Below are 19038 nucleotides of genomic sequence, written 5' to 3'. Positions count from 1 at the left end.
GAAAAATTGTGACAGATTCATCAACCTCTAATTAGTGCAAATCAGTTTGAGCATGACTCTATTTTGTGCAATGTGGCTACCAAAAATTTGAAATTATTGGGACATTTGGGTTCGTGAGGATGCTTACACTTGTGGGCTTTATTTGTGGGGCTTGACAAACATTTTTATACAGCACTAACCCTAAAAGCTTGTGTTAGTAGAGTTAGACCTTATAATATCATATCAAAAACTGAGTGATTGGGAGAATTTTGATAACTATAAAGCATATAGGTATTTTTTTCTTCTTTCAAAAAACTTTATTAGAAACTACATTTGAAGAAAGGTTGTGTTGTTCCTTGCTTGCTTGCTTGGTATGACACCTAGGCTTCTAAAGTGTAACTGTAAGTAGCACTCTACTTTTTCAATAGTTGTGAGCCATGACAGGATACAAAACAGAGGCGGCTGTGATTGGCCTTTTATAGTTTAAGATTATGTTTATAGTTTACATGTTTTGTTTAGCCATTTATTTTCTCTAAAATTCTTTCATTGGTATATATTAAAAGTCAATTGGATGCAGTGTTCTTGTAAGGCATGTTGAGATATAATGTGAGTTTTTTTTTTTTTTTTTTATATATATAAAATGTTTTAGTACCTTTATTATTATTATTATTTTATATCAAAGACCATTTCCGGCTAGTTAGTGTCACTGTAAATTATTTTTTTTGTTGCAGGAGTATTTCCAGTGATAAGAAGTAGCCGGAAATAGTTTTTGTGGCGATAATAAAATTGCCGATAATAACACTGATTTTTCTTGTACAACAATATTTACGGCGATTAAATATGATCGATGCAAAGGTTTGGATCATTTGCAACGATTTCTTTATCATTTGCGATGAAAATTATACGTTGAAATTAAGTTTTCTCAACGATAGTTTGAGGAATCTGGGATGTCCATTTACGACGAAATTTTGGGTTATTGCAGGAAAAAAATCATTGGAAAAAATTATTTTTTGCGACGATTTTTGAGTTTTGTTATTTTTTTCACAGAAGTGAACAGATAATACCAACTAATATGCAGTGAATTAAAAATCGACACAAATGCTCAAATGCGGCGATTTCAGACACTTTTTGCGACGGAACTGAGTGCTAAAAAAGGCCATTTTTCTTGTAATGAGGCATTGTTTGTGAAACAATGTATTTTATGGTATTAATTAGATATTCTCAATATTACTAAAACATAAAACATTTTTCAATTTAAAATTTTTAACTTTTTTATCTAATCATTACTTAGTCATTACAATTTTTCTAAATTTTTAAACAAAATACAAAAGTTTCAAATTTCAAAACAAAAATTAAATCCAAACAATTATTTAACTTTATAATATTTTTATTCAATTTTTTCTCTGTTTTTTCAAAACCAATAAAATATTTTAACTCAAATTATTTCACTATTATTCAAAAATCATTTTATTATTATTCACAAATATTTTAACATATCCTAAACGTGGAAACCAACCCATGCACGACCGACATGATGTGTTTTTCTATTTTTTAGATCAGAATATCCCTATTCACAATCTTAATATGGTACTTCATGATATACTTCACAAATTAAAGATATCAATTCAAGAGGAGTAAACTACGATTTCCCCATCTTACATTAAAATTCACTAATTAATCGAACCAATGACCAAAAAAACGTGGCTAATTCTAGAAGGAAGAAAGAATAATATTCGATTCGTCAGATGAAATAAGTCCGTTGATGTCACGCAGTTGCCAAGTTTGAAAAAATATGTTTTGATTCTTGCATCATTTGAGAAGAGAGAAAAAAAAAAAAAAAGACATAAAAGCAAATTTGACTGTAAAAATCAAAGATATACACCACACACTTGATAAAAAAAAAATAAAAAAAATTATGTGTGGTGTGTGGTGTAGGAATGATGAATAAAATTTTTCTTAATATTATATTTGGAAAAAAGAAAAATAATAAATGCGGTAATATCTACACCCGTTTATCAATAGATCCAGTGAACTCACCGGCAATCTCTAAGAACAAGATGATCAAATATAGTGTTTCGATAGTAAGAAATTATAAACAATTTGATTTTGTAAATAATGTTTTTCACATTTAGAAAATCGTTTATAATAAGAAACCTTATATAGATATGGCTCCAATCAAGATTCAAATAGGACTTAGAAAAATTTCAAAACCAAGATCTTGTACATTCTCTTGAAAACAAGTCTCATGATGTGTCTATCAAACCCGAGATCGCAATGTCGATCAACCGAGGGACCATCGAATTATATCGATCGAGCACTTAGCAATGTTGTTAGACTTTTGGCTATATATCATGTAGTGTAGTGAATCTCATCGTGAAGAAGTGTACATTTTTATTTATTTATTTATGAATCTACTTTTTATAATAAAGAACATGCACAAAATTTCCACATCTAAAACTTGTAACTAGTATCGTAGCAGCGCGAGTGGAGGCATTGAGCAGTATACTTTTACTCATTTTCAATTAAGTGACACAAGAATTGTTGAAAATTGATTTGGGCGTTGAATGAATTTGGAAGGGATATTCAGTCCCGAAGGGATAAGCCCATGTGTTAGAGGGCCAAGTCTTAAGCTTCAAGAATCGGAGTTAGTCTGCAAGCTCAGAGATGCAAACTATAACAGACGCGTAAGGATAATGTAATGAACAAATAACGCATTTCTTTGATCAGGAAGATTATCCTATCAATTTATTCGAGGGTTATTCAAGATAGACTCTGAGATCAGTCATTATCATCATTTTCATACTCTTATAAATAACACTTAAAGGTAATATATATAGCATTCATTTGTATACTTATATTGAGACGACTTCTCTCTAAATTAGACATCAAAATCTCACTAGACACACCATGCCGTTATCTCCTCTATTGCCAATCATCCATATAGTTAATAGTGTGAAACACGTCTTTAACACTAGCATCAACTTTGGCTACAATGAGTCGTTGAAAAGGCAGATCGAAACAGCTTCGGCAATCTGGATGCGTTTTTTTTTCCAATTTTGACTGTCGTAGGCGCGGTAGTTAATGTTGAAAAGTCTTGACGACCTATACATCTGTCTACCTTGGCATGCCGGCATGGGAGTTTCTATTTTATATTCATTAACTACTAATGTATCTATTCACCTATTTCTCTAGTCAATATGGAGATATAAACATTTTAGTTACAAAAAATCTTTTATAAAAATTAATTTAATTTGATATAGTACATAAAATCCTATCAATTAATAAATTTATTTTTATAAAAAAAAAAAAATTTAACTGTATTAGTTCTCGTACAAAGGAAATCAGTGCGAACTCATGTGTCATGCACTCCACAGTGGCACTACATCCATACACACCACTGAACTGACAGACATGAATATCTATAAATAGCACTGCCCATATCAATGCATTTCATACAATTTTTTGCCTTGCAGTCCTCGAGCCAATTCCTAGTTTTTCAGAAAATTAAGAAATTTATAACCATGGCCGTCCAAACACAGACCAAGATTCCGGTTGTTGATTTCTCTGACGAGAACCTGAAACCCGGTACAACTTCATGGCTGAAAGTTCGCAACGATGTTTGCCGTGCACTCGAGGAGTACGGCTGTTTTGCAGCAGAACTCGGCAACAAATTTCCTCTGGAGCTTCACGAGGCTATCTTTGGTGCAGCACAGGAGTTGTTTGATTTCCCCACAGAAACCAAAGAGAAAGTTACCTCTGAAAAGCTTTTCCATGGCTATGTCGCGAGTCCTCTCCGCGAACGCATGATGATTGATAACGCAACCTCTCCGGAAGTGATTCGAAAGTTGACGAATATCTTCTGGCCCAACGGAAATGATCATGTCCGGTAATATTAATTTAGTCCCCGCCCCCTCTGTTTCATTCTCGGATTTGCATCGTGTAACATCATGACATAATTTCTGTTTCATTTTGATTAGTGAGAGTGCTGATGCATACGTGAAGAAGATGACAGAATTGGATGAGATGGTGACGAGAATGGTATTTGAAAACTATGGTGCAGAAAAATATTATGATTCTCACTTGGAGCTTACTTCTCGCACTCTCTCGCTTTTAAGATACAAAAAACATCAGAAGGACGGGAACAATGAAGGGATTAAAACCCATACGGACAAGCACTTCACCACCATACTCCATCAAAATCGAGTGAGGGGTTTGGAGGTAAAAACTAAGGATGGTGAATGGATTGGCTTCGATCCATCGCCTTCATCGTTTCTATTCTTGGCTGGTGATGCTCTCCAGGTATGCTTTCCTAGAACACACCATTCTCGTCACTTAAATAACAAAATTTGATTGGTAAAATTCAAGATTTTAAACTTATCTTTCAAATTAAATTACGCAGTCTTAGAATAGCAATACTCTAAAAAATTAGTGATGTTTTGGTATTTTCATGAGATGATAAAAGTAGAGTACTACTGATGATGACTAATTAATGAAGTTTTGTAAATGAGCAAGGTATGGAGCAACGACAGGATAGAAGCAAGCTTGCATAGAGTAATGTTAGTGGAAAATGAGGAGAGATACTCATTGGGAACGTTTGCATTCCATGAGGGGACGATACATGTGCCAGAAGAATTGGTTGATGAGAAACACCCTTTACAGTACAACCCCTTTAACAATCATGAATATGCCAAAGCACAAGTTGCTCTCATTCAGAAAGAAATTTCACTCAAATCCTTCTGTGGTGTTAACTGTTAATTCAAGTACTAGTACTGTAGTACTAGTCCTGTTGGCCGGCTGTTCAAGTGTGTTTGTATTGGTACGTACTATATGGTGATCGATGCTTCTGTTGTAAGAGCATTGCATATAAGATGTCATGCAAAAGGCTACTTTTCACGTTGTAATATGAACGTGTAATAATAATAATAATTATTAATAAAAAGATTAATAAACAATGCCTTTTGTGAAATTACTGCATGTCCCAAACATTTAAGTTTATGAGAAGATGTAGATTTAATTATTTGTATTATATTCTTAACATTTTCTCTTAGTACGTAAGGGTCAGACTCTCCATCAATGAGTAAGTCTAACATATAGAATATTTAATTAAATAAGCAGAGTATTGAGTCAAGGTTCGAACTCAATACCTTTGCTCTAATATTATGTAAAATTACGACTTGTCTTAAAACCTTAAGCTTATGAAAAGAGGTAAATTCTTTTAACGCCTCTCGAATTCCATTATTCGGTTTCTGATAAATTTATTCGTGGCATGTATTTTCTATGACTTTTATCCATACATTTAGTCAAGATCAATTATACCCACACAACAATTGGAGACTTTTTCCAGTCTCCAATTAAGAAAGGCATTGAAAATTGACTAGTGCTAGCTCGAAGGTGCTATTAAAGGAGATGAACTAAAACTAGTCAAATTAAATAATATTGAACGAAGGAGCTTACAAAAACCACAAGAGGTCTAATGCAATATTCCATATTCAATTCCCCAAGTGCATATAGGTATCATCGATGAAGCCAAAACTTAGGATAATGGACTATGATCATGACATTGCAACTTATTAAGATATTTATGGTACAGAATTTATAGCCATCAAAGGAGACCATTCCTTGGGTCTTTGAGTCTCTGACTCCCCCTCTCTCTGTTTGTTTTTTTTTTTTTAGTTTAAATTTTGTTTTTAATTTTCTGTTTTGTTTATCAATTTTGTTATTTTTTAAAATTTCTATTACTTTTTTTTAATCTTTTTCAAGTGCTTTAGTTTTTAGAAATTTAGTTTAATTTTTTTTATCAAAGACTTCTTTGTTTTTTTCTAAATTTCTTTATGTGTTTTTATCTTTTATAATGTGATTTTTTTTTAAAAAAAATTATAACTTTATTATATTTTTTAAACGTTTTTATTGAGTTTTAGAACTTTTAGCTTTTATTAATTCTCCACTGATTTTTTTTTAGTTTTTAATTATATTTGCCAAGTTTTTTTTGCTTATTTAAATTTGTTATTGTTTCTTAGAAATTTTGTAATTTGTTTGACATTTTGTCTCATAATTGGTACTGATGTGCTTTGACAAATGGATCAATTTGAAATTTAACTAGGTATTATGAGGAAGAAAATTGCTACATTCACAAAGAGATTTTCTAAAAATAAATTCAGAAATTGACGTGATTTCATATGATACATTAAATTTATTTTAAAATAAAAATAAATTTACAATACTACGTACCATATCAAACCACATCAATTTGTAACTTTACTTTTATGAAATTCCTTTGTGTTTAAAGCATTTATTGCTAGATATAGTCTGTGATACCCCATATGATAAGAATAAGGGTAGGTAGTGTATGAGATCTCACATTGCTTGGGAAAATGAAGTTTTTGCTCTTTATAAAGTTCTAATGAAGTTCCAATTGTGTGATATCCCATATGATAAGGAAAATGATAGGTGATAAATGAGATCCCACATTGCTTGGAAAGAAAAAATTATTGCTCTTTATAATGTTCAAATGAGACTCCAATTGTATCATTAACTTGTCCTTTTGGAGTATAGGACATATGGTTTGGGTCTTTCATTGAGGTGTTACAAATGGTATCAGAGCCTATCCCAACCAGAAATGTGGAACTTAAGCCGTGTCACCTACAACAGATAAGCCCAATGAAAACATCGAAAATTTAAGGGGGGAGATTGTGATACCCCATATGATAAGAAAAATGGTAGGTGGTGAATGAAATCTCACATTGCTTGAGAAGAAAAAGTTTTTGCTCTTTATAAGAATCCAATGGAATTCTAGTTGTATCATCGACTAGTCCTTTTGGAGTATAGGCTATGTAGTTTGGGTCTTATATTGTGGCGTTACAAATGGTATCAGAGCCAATCCCAATAAAAAATGTGGGATTTGAGCCGTGCCACCTACAATGGATAGACCTAACGAAGACATCAAGAATTTAAGGGAGGGAGATCGTGATACTCCATATGATAAGAAAAATTATAAGGTGGTGAATAAGATCTCATATTACTTGGAAAGAAAATTTATTGCTCTTTATAAGGTTCCAATGAGACTCTAATTGTATCATTGACTAGTCATTTTGAAGTATAGGCCATGTGGTTTGAGTCTTCCATTGTGACGTTACAAATGATATCAAGGTCTATCCCAACCAAAAATGTGAAATTTGAGTCGTAACACCTACAATAGACAAGCCCAACGATGACATCGAAAATTTAAAGGGGGAGATTGTGATACCCCATATGATAAGAAAAAGTGTAGGTGATGAATGAGATCACACATTGTTTGGGAAGAAAAAGTTATTGCTCTTTATAAGATTCCAATGGGACTTCGATTGTATCATTGACTAGTCCTTTTAGAATATAGATCATGTAGCTTGGATCTTCTATTGTGGCATTACATAGTCCTAGGGTATGCAAATCTCATGTACTTCTTTTAAAAAATTGTGAGCCCACCATTAAAAAATAAATTTTTAATATAATTTTTAAATTTATCCATTTTTTTCAAAAAAAAATCTGTCAGGGTTACACATTATGATTGTACAAATCAAATCTCTTTCTCTATACAAAATGAAATTATCTAAGTTGTATATTTAACACACCTTCCACACCTCCACGTTGGCTCTTGAAGTTTTCCATTTTATCCTTGTTTATAATATAGCAACTAAGAATGAAAATAATTATACAGATGAGATGAGATGATAAATTTGTTAATAGTAATAAGATAATTTGTGAATAATAGTAAAATAGTTTGAGTTAAGATTTTTATAGAGTTTTGAGAAAAGAAAGAGAAAAATTTTAATAAACAAATTATAAAGTTAAAAAAGAATTAAAATATAATTTCTTAAAATTATTTTTGTTTTGAGATTTGAAAAAGTTGAATTATTTTTGTGTTTTGTTTAGAAGTTTGAGAAAGTGATTAGGTAATGATTATATGAAAAATTTGAAAAAAAATGTTTGTATTTGAATGGTGTTTTGATGTTGAAATTAGACGAGATGAGATAGTTTGAAATGTTTGTGAAACCAAACCAGGCCTAAGAGTTATTCTATTATTAAATCAATGTGTAGAGTACATCATTCATATCTCTTAAATGATAATATTTGACTTATAAGATTTAAATTTTAAAATTTATTTTTCAAATCAAATTATGCTATATAAGCATTTTATTAATATGTATTTTACATATCGATTTGAGAATAAAAGAGTAATGATACTCATCATTTCATCATTCTATGATGCAGTATTAAATGATTGTAGATTATTTATTATGTTTCACTTGTGAAACTATCGTTTAATGTCACATTAAGAAATGTTGTGAAAACGATGATAGAAAAGATGATAAATAAATTTGTTTAGAATAGATCAATAACTGAAACAATTAAAGCTAGGTATCTAATAGTAGCACCAGTGAGCTCCCCCGAATCCCCGCCGCAGGTCCCTTTGATATTCTGTGAGGTCCGGCATCTCCTTTATCTCTCTCTATTTCAGGATTTTGAAGATCTTATAAATAAGAAATAAACAGTGAATTTGCATCTGTTGGGTTTAAAGTTCAGGCTTATAGATGAAAACTTCTTAGCATGAGTTGCGGTGATTGGGTGGCAATGAAAGTTGATTTCTAGGGGATCGGTTCTTACAAATAAATTACTATTACAAGGTAGAAACAACCAAGTAAGTTGATCTGGGAACCAAGTGTATGATGGTCTGATGACATATAGCCCGATTCTTCAAATGAAAAATCTTGGTTCGAACTCTGAACCCCCTTATCAAAAAAAGAAAAAGAAAAAGTAAGTTGATCTGGGAAGGTGAGAATTATCATTCCCTACACCACACACTAATATATGATTTGTTATTTTTGTTATTCTATTTAAACACACACATATTAATGTGAAAATATTTGTGTTTAAATAGAAAGATAAAAATGGTAAATCACATGTTGGTGTGTGGTGTAGAGATGATAAGTAGCATTTCTTAGGTTACCTGGAAATGCATAACTTTTAGGCATTATTTAGGACTTGTTTGGGGTTGCGGTAAGAGTTTTAAAAAGTGCTCAAATAGTTTTAAAAGCTCTTTAATAAAAAAACAGGTTGTTTTAGTATTACATATTAAAACACTTTTAATCTCAAATAAGCTAAAAAGTAAGTTTGAGAAAAAACATCACTTTTTCTAGATAATGCGAAATGTAATTCAAATTTTAAAAAGATTATCAATGGACGAAAATATCTATATAACTTACATATAATTATAACTTTCAAACTTTCAAAAATATGATCATAATTTTTAATAATTTAAATAATTATCATTTCTACCTCAGAACACACTGTTTTAATTTGTTTGAAAGTGTTTTAAACATATGATTACTAAACAGTAAATAAATTTTTAATAGTAGAACGTATTTCTTAAGTTATAAGCTATAAGCCTTAAAACTATAAGTTATATTTTTCACTGCAATTTCAACCATGCATTAAGACTTAGAAAATTTTTACTCATCATTCCTACACCACATACCTGCTTTTATTTTTTTATTTTTTCTTTAATAGATGCGTGGTAAATGATGATGAGTAAAAGAATTATGATGAAAAAGTTGAAATAAACAAGTTGCTTCCCACTTTTCTTTTATTTTGAGTTTTAAATCCAAGCGACCACCAAATGGGCGAGTGTGTAGGGTGTGTTAAAACGAAAGGTTGCAATAACTCGTATGGAAATCTTAATAGTAATTTAACAAAAAAATAATAATATCGTTATAAAGAGATATTATAAAAATAAATTTATAAATGAAATAATTTTATATAATATGTTAAATTTATTTTATGATAAAAGTAACTTTATAATCGTATTATATCAAGTTACGTACTGCTAAACATTTATGGATACTCAAGTCCACAAGTTTCAAATTTTTGATATGATTGTTGTGGATAACTTATGGTTTTATAGAAATCAGATTGTGCATGACTCTCTAAATCTTTCTATAGAACAATTTGTTGTTAAAGTAAAGCATTCTTATAGTGACCATTGTAATGCATGAGATTTCAAAGAAAAAAAATGAAGGGTTAGAAAAAATATGGACCCCCTCGAATAAGTACTCTATTTCTTTTGGGTAAGATCAAATGGAAGCACCCTAGTTGCAGTTTGCAGATCCCATATTGGGGAGACAATTTTCATAGTGGCTAAACATTTTTGGATACTCAAGTCCACAAGTTTCAAATTTTTGCTATGATTGCTATGAATAACTTATGGTTCTATAGAAGTCAAATTGTGCATGACTCTCTAAATATTTCTATAGAACAATTTGTTGTTAAAGTAAAGCATTCTTGTAGTGACCATTGTAATGCATGAGATTTCAAAGAAAAAAATGAAGGGGTAGAAAAAATATGGACCCCCCCTCGAATAAGTATTCTATTTCTTTTGGGTAAGATAAAATGGATGCATCCCAGTTGCAGTTTGTAGATCACATATTGGGGAGACAATTTTATAATGGCAAATCAGATAAGAAGTTACAATCCAAATCTAGGCAAGGCAATGACAGCATTCTTAGGAGTTAAAAAAGCATATTCAAGGCATTTATTAAACATCACAATTGAATGAGACTCTCAAAGAACAATATCTGCATTGACAGAGCCAAAAGAAACTCAAGCTTGGATAGCAGCAGGTACCATAAAAGACACAAGATTGTTACTGGACAATTTCTTTAACTGGGAAGCAAACAAACTATATCGTTTTCAGAATCAATTCGCGCATGCCATTACGCAATGTGTAGCTTCTAATAATTTCATTGGAAACATTCCTCTAACTAAAGTTTCACAGTGTTTATTGAATTTTCATAATGAAAAAGACTATGTTGTCATTTCTACTTTCTTATAGTAGTTTGTAATGTTTGAACTGATACATTTGTCTCTCTCTGTTTTTTTTTCTTGGCAAGTTTACTACTTCATTATAAAGTATTGGGAAGACAAACATACATAGTTTAGAGAGTAAAATATCACAAACTGGGAGATCCTTTCTACTATGAAATTTCGACAGTGGAGGGGGATGGTGGAGAGAGACAAGTTTCCATATTGATGGTTGGAAACAGCCCATTGCCCTAATTCATGCGCATATCGATTTTGGAATCGATGAATTTTCCTTACATATTAGTCTTCAAATGATTGAAGCAGATATTATGAAGAAATGCCTTGAATTTCTTAATCAATTCTATAAGTATGATTTGATATAGCATCAATCACTTGGGGGTCCCATTCAATTTGTAATTTATTCATGTTTGCGCCTCTTGGATGCCTTCTAACGATGCTGTTGATACATTTATCTCTAATGAAAGTTTTTTTCCGAGGGGAAAAAAAAAAAAAAAACATTTCTTAACCAAAAAAGCAATAGGAAAAGGTACAACTCGGAAAACGACGACGTCCACTTAACTTTGTATGGGGTTTGATATATACCTGAATCAGGCCCCAAATTATGGTACCTCCGTCGCCTTCGCCAACGAAGAAAAAGAGAACCTCTAGGGTTTACCACGCAAATCTCCACCAAGTAAACTCTCTCTCGCTCTCTCGCTCCCTCGCTCTTTCTGGGAATCCTTGTTCCATTTACTAGTTTTATTCTATAAAATGATAGCTGTGCTGGGAATTTTTCCTAGCGCTGAATGTGTTGTCTTTCGGTTTGTTTTCCTTCAATCTCAATAGCCGAACTTGATTTAGCTTATTATTTCATTCCTTGCATTAAATTTGGTTTGGGATGTTTCTATTCTTTGGAAATCGGAATAACTTTTGTAGTTGCGTTTGAGTTTCGTTTCCGTGATGTTGTAATGTGTTAGTGGTCCACTTGGTTGCTGAGGGAGTGTTTCGCCGATGGAAACACATAAAATTGTTGGATATGAGGCTTTAATTATTCAGTTTCCGCTGGGTAACTTAGGGGTTATCTTGAACAGGGAAAAATGAAGTGGAAATAGAAATTTCTAATTACATAGTTGTAAATCCTATTTATGGACGATGAGCCATTCTTCTTCTTCTTTTTATTTTTTTAAAATCACTTGTTTATTTCTGATCTAGGTCGAAAGAGGACTTATTTCACTCAGTATTTTGCCATCTGCAGTTTTTTTTTTCATTTTTTTACGAATAATATGAAATTCTGTCATGGTGTAAAAAATTAGACAATGTTGAAGCTGGTGCCTTCAAATGAACACCCATAATGTTGTGCCAGATTAAGTTTATTTTAGGTTAGGCAAAATTTAGGGGGTCTTATATTCGAATTGGACACTTGATCAGTTTATAAGGTTGAATGTTGTGCCAGAGACTGGGTCTTGGGATTATCATGAGTATAGGGAGTATTAGTGTGAACAAGAAAGTATGAAGCTAGAGACACTGTTCTTGGATTGTTTGAATACACCAACCATATTTAAAACAAACCATTAATGGAGCATATGAAATCCACTATTTAATAATTGTGATATTTCCTATCCCATCCTTTTAAGTCTTGTTGAATGAACAAACATGATTTTTTTTTCTTTTTTGCCAATTATGAAATGTGATTAACCACAATACATTTGTAAACTAGTTTTTTTTAAGTAGTTGAAATTTTTATTGAACCCAAGGGGCATAGCCCAATGACAGTGGCTATATACAAGAGAAACACCTAATTTGGAATAGAAAAAGATACAAGGAAATCGTGGGAGCTGCCTAAAGAAGCAAAGTATTGAAAAAAAAGTTTTAAGCTCTTCCATCATCTGTTCACAGTCCTAAAATATTTTTACTATTCATTTCTCTACAAAGATAGCACTGTAACAGATAGAAGCCATATTCCACGTTACTGCAATTTGAGGGGTGTATATAGCTCTCTCTAGTTTACAAAGAGATCTACTGTTTTTCTAGGCATATCCCAAGCCAGCCAACACTACCAAAGAAGTCATTCCGCAATGCTCTGACAACCTCACGATGGAGTAAAAAGGTGGTCTACATATTTTTTTGCTCCTTTTTCACATTCAACATTAATCAATTACAATGATATGACATTTCCTTAGGTTATCAATGGTGAGGATAACTTCCTAAGGAGACTGTCCAAACTAAAAAGGCTGCTCTTAAAGGTGTTTTAGTCTCTTAAATATTCCTGTAAGGAAAATAGTTTCTATCCTGAGGTATGAGAATCTGATAAAAAGAATGGAAAATAAACTTCCTTCCTTGGAAGGGCCCAAGGCTGTCTTATCTAAAGCTTCAAGACTTGATCCGGTAGAGTACATGAGATTGAAAACTTCTGCGAATGTATCAACTTCCCAATCAGAAGCCACTCTGAAAAAAATGACATTCCAGTGAGGGGAGCCACTAGAAATCCCAATAATCTGGCCACTGAAGCTTGCTGTACACGTATGCTATTATATGCCTCTGTGAAAGCTACTTGAGTGCCCTGTCACTGCACCATTAGTTGTGCCATTTGTGAATTAGTAACCGATATAAATGAATAATTTTTATGTGTGGATATGAGTGTGTTTTTTTCTTTTCTTTCTTTCTTTCTGAAATGGTTATAAAGAGGTAGGATTTAGTTAGAATGGATTTCATATGTAAACCTCCAACCTCGTGCATTGTAATATGAGTTTTGTATTCATCCTGGTCATTAAAAAGGAGTTATTAATATTTGAATCAAATATCTACCTAGTCCTGTCTCGCCTCTTTATCACATTCTACTTATACTTTATGGTGTTAGGTTCTATTTCTCTTTGGCAATTTTTATAAGATTTATGAAGTTCTATTTTTCTTCAATCCTTGTCTTAAATAAAGATAACCAATGCTTGTATTAGGTTAGAGGTCTTAGGTTCAAATCACACCACACAGATCTGAATTTCTGTATGTAAAGATCATATACTTTTAATATTTTTTATTGCATGCACCAATCAATGTTTAACATGCCATTTTTTTGTGTTAACTTTGATTGAAGCATGTGATCAAACCTGAATGGTTTTTGCCTATATTGAATGAGTGATTGTCAATTGTTTTCATGTTGTGGGGTTAACATAGTACATGGACGAAAATGATAGTCTTCGTTCATTTTTTTTTTGTAAGTGATATTGTCTTCGTTCATAATTAATTGAGACGCTCTAGTGTAGTTGTAAAAAGTATTGGCTGTGATAGTATAACTAAAAAAGAAAGTGTAGGTCAGACCACATTTCGTTTCTTTCTTTCTATTTATGCAGTGGTTTAGGTTGGTCGATTGAGGACTTCTTTTTAACATTTATGCTGGGGGGGAGGGGATCACCGTAATTTTTTTTTTTAGTTTTCAGGTTCTGAATTAACTGATGAGGAGTTCTGAAATTCCATATTCAGCTCTTCATCCTGCTTGTTTTACATGGATGGCTAATTTGTTTAGTTTTTATCTCAGGATTAGCTCCATAGAGAGTAGGTTGTCACCTATTAAAGAAAGCAGGAAGAGATGGAAGTTATTCCAGCATGGGGTGAGAACGCTTTGTCTACAGCTGGCCCAAGACCAATGGAATGGTCTACTGTCCCATATAGTGGTCCGCAAGCACCTGGGCCAAACGGGAAACAGCGGACTTCAAGTTTGGAATCGCCAATCATGTTGCTGATGGGTCACCAGAGCACCATCTACACTATGAAGTTCAATCCAGCAGGAACAGTGGTTGCATCTGGATCTCATGACAGAGAAATCTTTTTGTGGAACGTACATGGGGATTGCAAGAATTTCATGGTTTTAAAAGGACACAAGAATGCAGTTTTGGATCTTCACTGGACTGGTGATGGATCCCAGATAATATCTGCCAGTCCTGACAAAACCCTGAGGGCATGGGATGTTGAAACAGGGAAACAGATAAAGAAGATGGCTGAGCACTCGTCATTTGTGAATTCATGTTGCCCTTCTCGAAGGGGACCGCCACTCGTTGTTAGTGGATCCGATGATGGAACTGCCAAACTGTGGGACATGCGGCAGAGGGGTGCAATCCAAACATTTCCAGATAAATATCAAATCACAGCTGTCAGTTTCTCAGATGCATCTGACAAGATCTTCACAGGTGGTATTGACAATGACATAAAGGTATGGGACTTGCGCAAGGGTGAAGTGACAATGACTCTTCAAGGGCATCAAGATATGATAACAGGTATGCAGCTGAGTCCCGATGGCTCCTATCTTCTTACAAATGGTATGGACTGCAAGCTCTGCATATGGGATATGCGTCCATACGCACCACAAAATCGATGTGTGAAGGTATTGGAAGGGCACCAACACAACTTCGAAAAGAACTTGTTGAAATGTGGTTGGTCACCTGATGGAAGCAAAGTCACGGCAGGGAGTTCAGATCGGATGGTTTACATATGGGATACAACTTCTCGACGCATCTTGTATAAGCTCCCCGGCCATACTGGATCAGTTAATGAGTGCGTCTTCCATCCCAGTGAACCTATTGTTGGATCTTGCAGTAGCGATAAACAGATTTATCTGGGGGAGGTTTAGGAAATTATATGAAGAACCTGCAACGTACCTGACTGTTTTTCAACCTATATGGTTATCTCTTTAAGAGCCCATACAAAGACTTTCGAAGAGGTTGTATCTCTGCTGTAGTTCCTGAGTTTTGATGTTGGTATCTTAATTGGCAATGTAAAAGATTATGTTTTTCCATTTTGGAATATCGTTCCCACCTTTATTTTGTCATCTGCAAATATATGTTATTATAGAAAATCCACAGACGGCCTCTGCTTAAGACCGGTAGTGTAGGTGTGATCAGTGGGAATCTAAGATCAGAAGGCAATGGCCCGGCCAGCCATTTTTTTTTTAAAATCTTCATACGAGTCTCATTTCTTCTTATACTTGCACGGTATAATTAGTTAAAAATTAATTAGGTTATTTTTTGCCCAATGCAAAATTAAGGGTTTAGGATGAAAAATATCTTTTGTTAGCTTCACATTATCGATAGACAATATTTTCTAAAGAAAGATTATATACATACGTACAATTAATTCTTGTCACAACTTTTTACACAATGAGGATTATTTTATAAAATAATTTATAAAAGTAACATTATTTTATGAAAGAAAAATGATAAATTTACAATTATTTTATAATTCTATATGAAATGAAGTGTAATTTTATAATATTAAAATTTATTTTTAATGAAGTGACATGATTTCATTAGTTGTTTGGAAATGAGTTATAAAATTGTTATGAAAGAGTTGTATATATGTATATTTACTTTTTATAGAAATATCCTCTATTTAAAATATTAGTTGTATAAAGAGTTGTAAACCTTTGTAAAGGAACTTACAAATCTCAGGTGTAAATGTGGTCAGAAGATGGAAAAAATTAAAAAAAAAAAAAAAAAAAAAGGAAAATGATTCTCCCGCCTAGAAAAGCTAACAACAGAATATATCAGTTCTATTTTTTTTTTTATTTAATGATTAAGTAAGTATTTTTTTAATGTATTTTTTTTAATGTTTAAAGAGATTTAAAAAATTATTTAAATAAAAAACACAAGAAATAAAAGTACAATTTATACAATGGTATAATGAAGGAATCACTTTTCTCGATAATCCTAAAATTGTCCAAGAAAATACTAATATTTAGCTAGGGTTTGGATAGTAAAATAAAATGAGATAGTTTTAGATGAAAGTTGAAAATTAAATAAAATATTATTAGAATATATTTTTTAATATTATTATTATATTAAAATTTAAAAAAATTATATTATTTATTATATTTTATTTAAAAATTTATAAAAATTATAATAATAAAATGAGGTAGATTGAAATATATAATTTTATTATCACTTAACTATTTGTTTACAATTATAAATTAAAATAATATATTTTTTAAAATTTAAGTTTGACTTTTGTTTTCATTTGATTTTGTTAGATATTTTAAAATATTATTTTATTAAGAGTTGTAAAGTAATTGTGATTGGGTAGAAGGGTACGATATAGTAGTGTCGTTTCCTAATAATATTCTGATCATCATTATCCGAGTTCTCGAGTCCTAATCCTGAGAGGAGAATAACAGTACCGGATTGACAGATCAGAACGCTGGTTTTCATTAGGGTTTATATATATCCCCTCTCCCCGTCTCTCTGATCTATTTCTCTCAGTTTTGTGCTTTTATATATATATTTGTCATAGGCTAGGGTTGTGCAGGGCTAGAATGAAGAAATCAAGAGGCTTACAGGACACTAGCACGGAGGCCGTTTGGTATCTCAACCAAGCACCCGCCAGAAACATGGACATAACAGATCTTCCCGAGGATCTTCTCATCGAAATTCTCAGTCGTGTTCCTGCTGAAACTTTGCACCAGTCTGCGAGGTACGTTTGCAAAACTTGGGCTAATGCAATACGTAATCCCGTTTTCGTAAGGAACCAAGTGCTACATGCAAAACCTGGGCTCTTCGTTTCGAACGCAAAACCTAGGCAACTCGTACGACAAGATTGTCACATAGACAACTGTTGGTTCTTCGAGTACAAAAACGGAAAATTCAAACTGACAGATTATGAACACGAGTTTGCTGGGGAAATCTTGGGTAGTTCTGGGGGAGTGGCGCTATTCAAACCCAGAAATAATCTCTTCTTCGGTACTTTATATGTTGCAAATCCTCTTACCGGGAACGTCATGAAACTCCCTCGCCCCGTCGGAAATCTTTGTGCTTTTGACCGGTTCAGCAGCATTGCTTTCATCCCTGAAACCGGGGAACTCAAGGTAATAAACCCTCGTCTGGACTCGACGGGGAAATATCATTGGGGGATAGCAACTGTGGGCGTAGGTATGTCATGGAGAAGAATAGATAGACATAATTCTCAAGAAGGAACGCCATCATCGTTCGATGATCCATTTCTGTATCTGCAGCGGCCGATTTGCGTTGGTGGGTTTCTGTATTCCGTATCTAAGTGTTTGGGTTGCAACCAAGAGGAGTTCTGCTCTATTCACGCCATTGACGTTCGTGATGAAACCACTCGCTGCATTCAGATTCCAAAAGAATTAATGGGACTTTATGAGGGAAGCCGGCTTATGGCCATGGGGAATTACTTATGTTATATAGGCTATGAGGTGCGAGTTTCTGCAGTATACTACAACGTATGGATATTGAAGGACTTGGATCAGAATGAATGGGCTAAACTTTACAGCAATATCGATGTAGGTTTGGAAAAAGACGAAGCTCAGACTTCGATACCTATTGGTTGGACGGAGAACGAGCAAGAATTGCTGTTCTGTGTTAATAAAATAAACTATGTTAAATCTCATAGAGCAGGAGCAGCAGCAGTAGCAGCATCAAATTCTGTAATGATCCTGGCTTACAATGTGAAAACACAAAAGAGAGAGAAACTCACATTAATAGATCAAGCCTCCCGCCACAAGATACAGGTTCACATCAACAGCCTTCTTTCGTGGCCAAGCAAGCATTAATTCGATCTGAACGTGACATCGATCGTTTTTCTTGTTGTAATTAATTATAGGGCTTTTTTCCATTCTCATTCGTACGTCTGTCTCAATTTATAGAACGTACATGGGATCGATATCGATTTTTTTTTTTTTTTTTTTTTTTTTTTTTTTAAATTTGGTTTCTCCATTTTTTTGCACTATTGCTTTTGCTGAACTTGGTACTGGTTTGGGTGTGTGTGTGGTACGTAACTTTTACTGGGCACCATGAGTGAGTACTAAGGCGATCGAACGCCAGACAACGCATGCATGAGATCAGTGTCATATCATGAGCCACACAGTCCATTGCCTTGCACATTAATATTCTTACATAATCTCTTTATTTTATTGTTGGACATTCTCTATAGATTGGAGTTCAGATCATCTAGCTAGCTAGAGTACTGCTGGAGGTTCTTCTAGATCTTGTGATGGCTATTTATATATATATATATATATATATAAATATATGGAGTAATGAACAGCTAGCGTTTAATCCTTTATAGAAAGAGGTGTTTAACTCATAATCACTACCACGTACGACTATACGATGTGAAATAGTATTTTTCAATATCATGATCAAGATCATAACAGATCATTATTGTCTCAAATGATCTTAAAAAGAGGTGTTTAATTGAAATTACCACTCCTAAAAAATATATAGGAAC

At 33.0% G+C, this 19038-nt stretch overlaps 2 protein-coding genes across 3 annotated transcripts; both read left to right on the top strand.

The window, feature by feature from the left end:
* The first annotated feature begins 3425 nt into the window (after positions 1-3425).
* Positions 3426-4945, top strand: LOC109005831 (probable 2-oxoglutarate-dependent dioxygenase AOP1). The gene is made up of 3 exons (XM_018984885.2): positions 3426-3865; positions 3957-4278; positions 4492-4945. The coding sequence occupies exons 1-3, from the start codon at positions 3501-3503 to the stop codon at positions 4732-4734; spliced, it is 930 nt and encodes a 309-aa protein (XP_018840430.2). The 5' UTR covers positions 3426-3500; the 3' UTR covers positions 4735-4945.
* Positions 4946-11396: 6451 nt separating this feature from the next.
* On the top strand, positions 11397-15657 carry LOC109005832 (U5 small nuclear ribonucleoprotein 40 kDa protein-like). Of its 2 annotated transcripts, XM_018984887.2 has the most exons (3): positions 11444-11506; positions 12844-12919; positions 14342-15657. In XM_018984887.2, exon 3 carries the CDS (start codon positions 14393-14395, stop codon positions 15428-15430), a length of 1038 nt encoding a protein of 345 aa, XP_018840432.1. In that variant the 5' UTR covers positions 11444-11506; positions 12844-12919; positions 14342-14392; the 3' UTR covers positions 15431-15657. The 2 variants fall into 2 exon arrangements, with proteins under 2 accessions (XP_018840431.1, XP_018840432.1); XM_018984886.2 differs by lacking the exon at positions 12844-12919 and having other exon boundaries at positions 11397-11506.
* Positions 15658-19038: the final 3381 nt, after the last annotated feature.

The sequence above is a fragment of the Juglans regia genome, chromosome 12 (assembly GCF_001411555.2).
Source record: "Juglans regia cultivar Chandler chromosome 12, Walnut 2.0, whole genome shotgun sequence".
Classification (NCBI taxonomy): Eukaryota; Viridiplantae; Streptophyta; class Magnoliopsida; order Fagales; family Juglandaceae; genus Juglans; species Juglans regia.
Note: the sequence above shows the minus strand (reverse complement) of the source record. Positions and strands in the feature narration are given on the sequence as shown.

Coding starts and splice junctions, on each gene's coding strand:
- LOC109005831 (XM_018984885.2), top strand. CDS start 3,501: ATGGCCGTCCAAACACAGACCAAGATTCCGGTTGTTGATTTCTCTGAC. Junction 3,866..3,956: donor AACGGAAATGATCATGTCCG/GTAATATTAATT, acceptor CATTTTGATTAG/TGAGAGTGCTGATGCATACG. Junction 4,279..4,491: donor TGGCTGGTGATGCTCTCCAG/GTATGCTTTCCT, acceptor TAAATGAGCAAG/GTATGGAGCAACGACAGGAT.
- LOC109005832 (XM_018984886.2), top strand. CDS start 14,393: ATGGAAGTTATTCCAGCATGGGGTGAGAACGCTTTGTCTACAGCTGGC.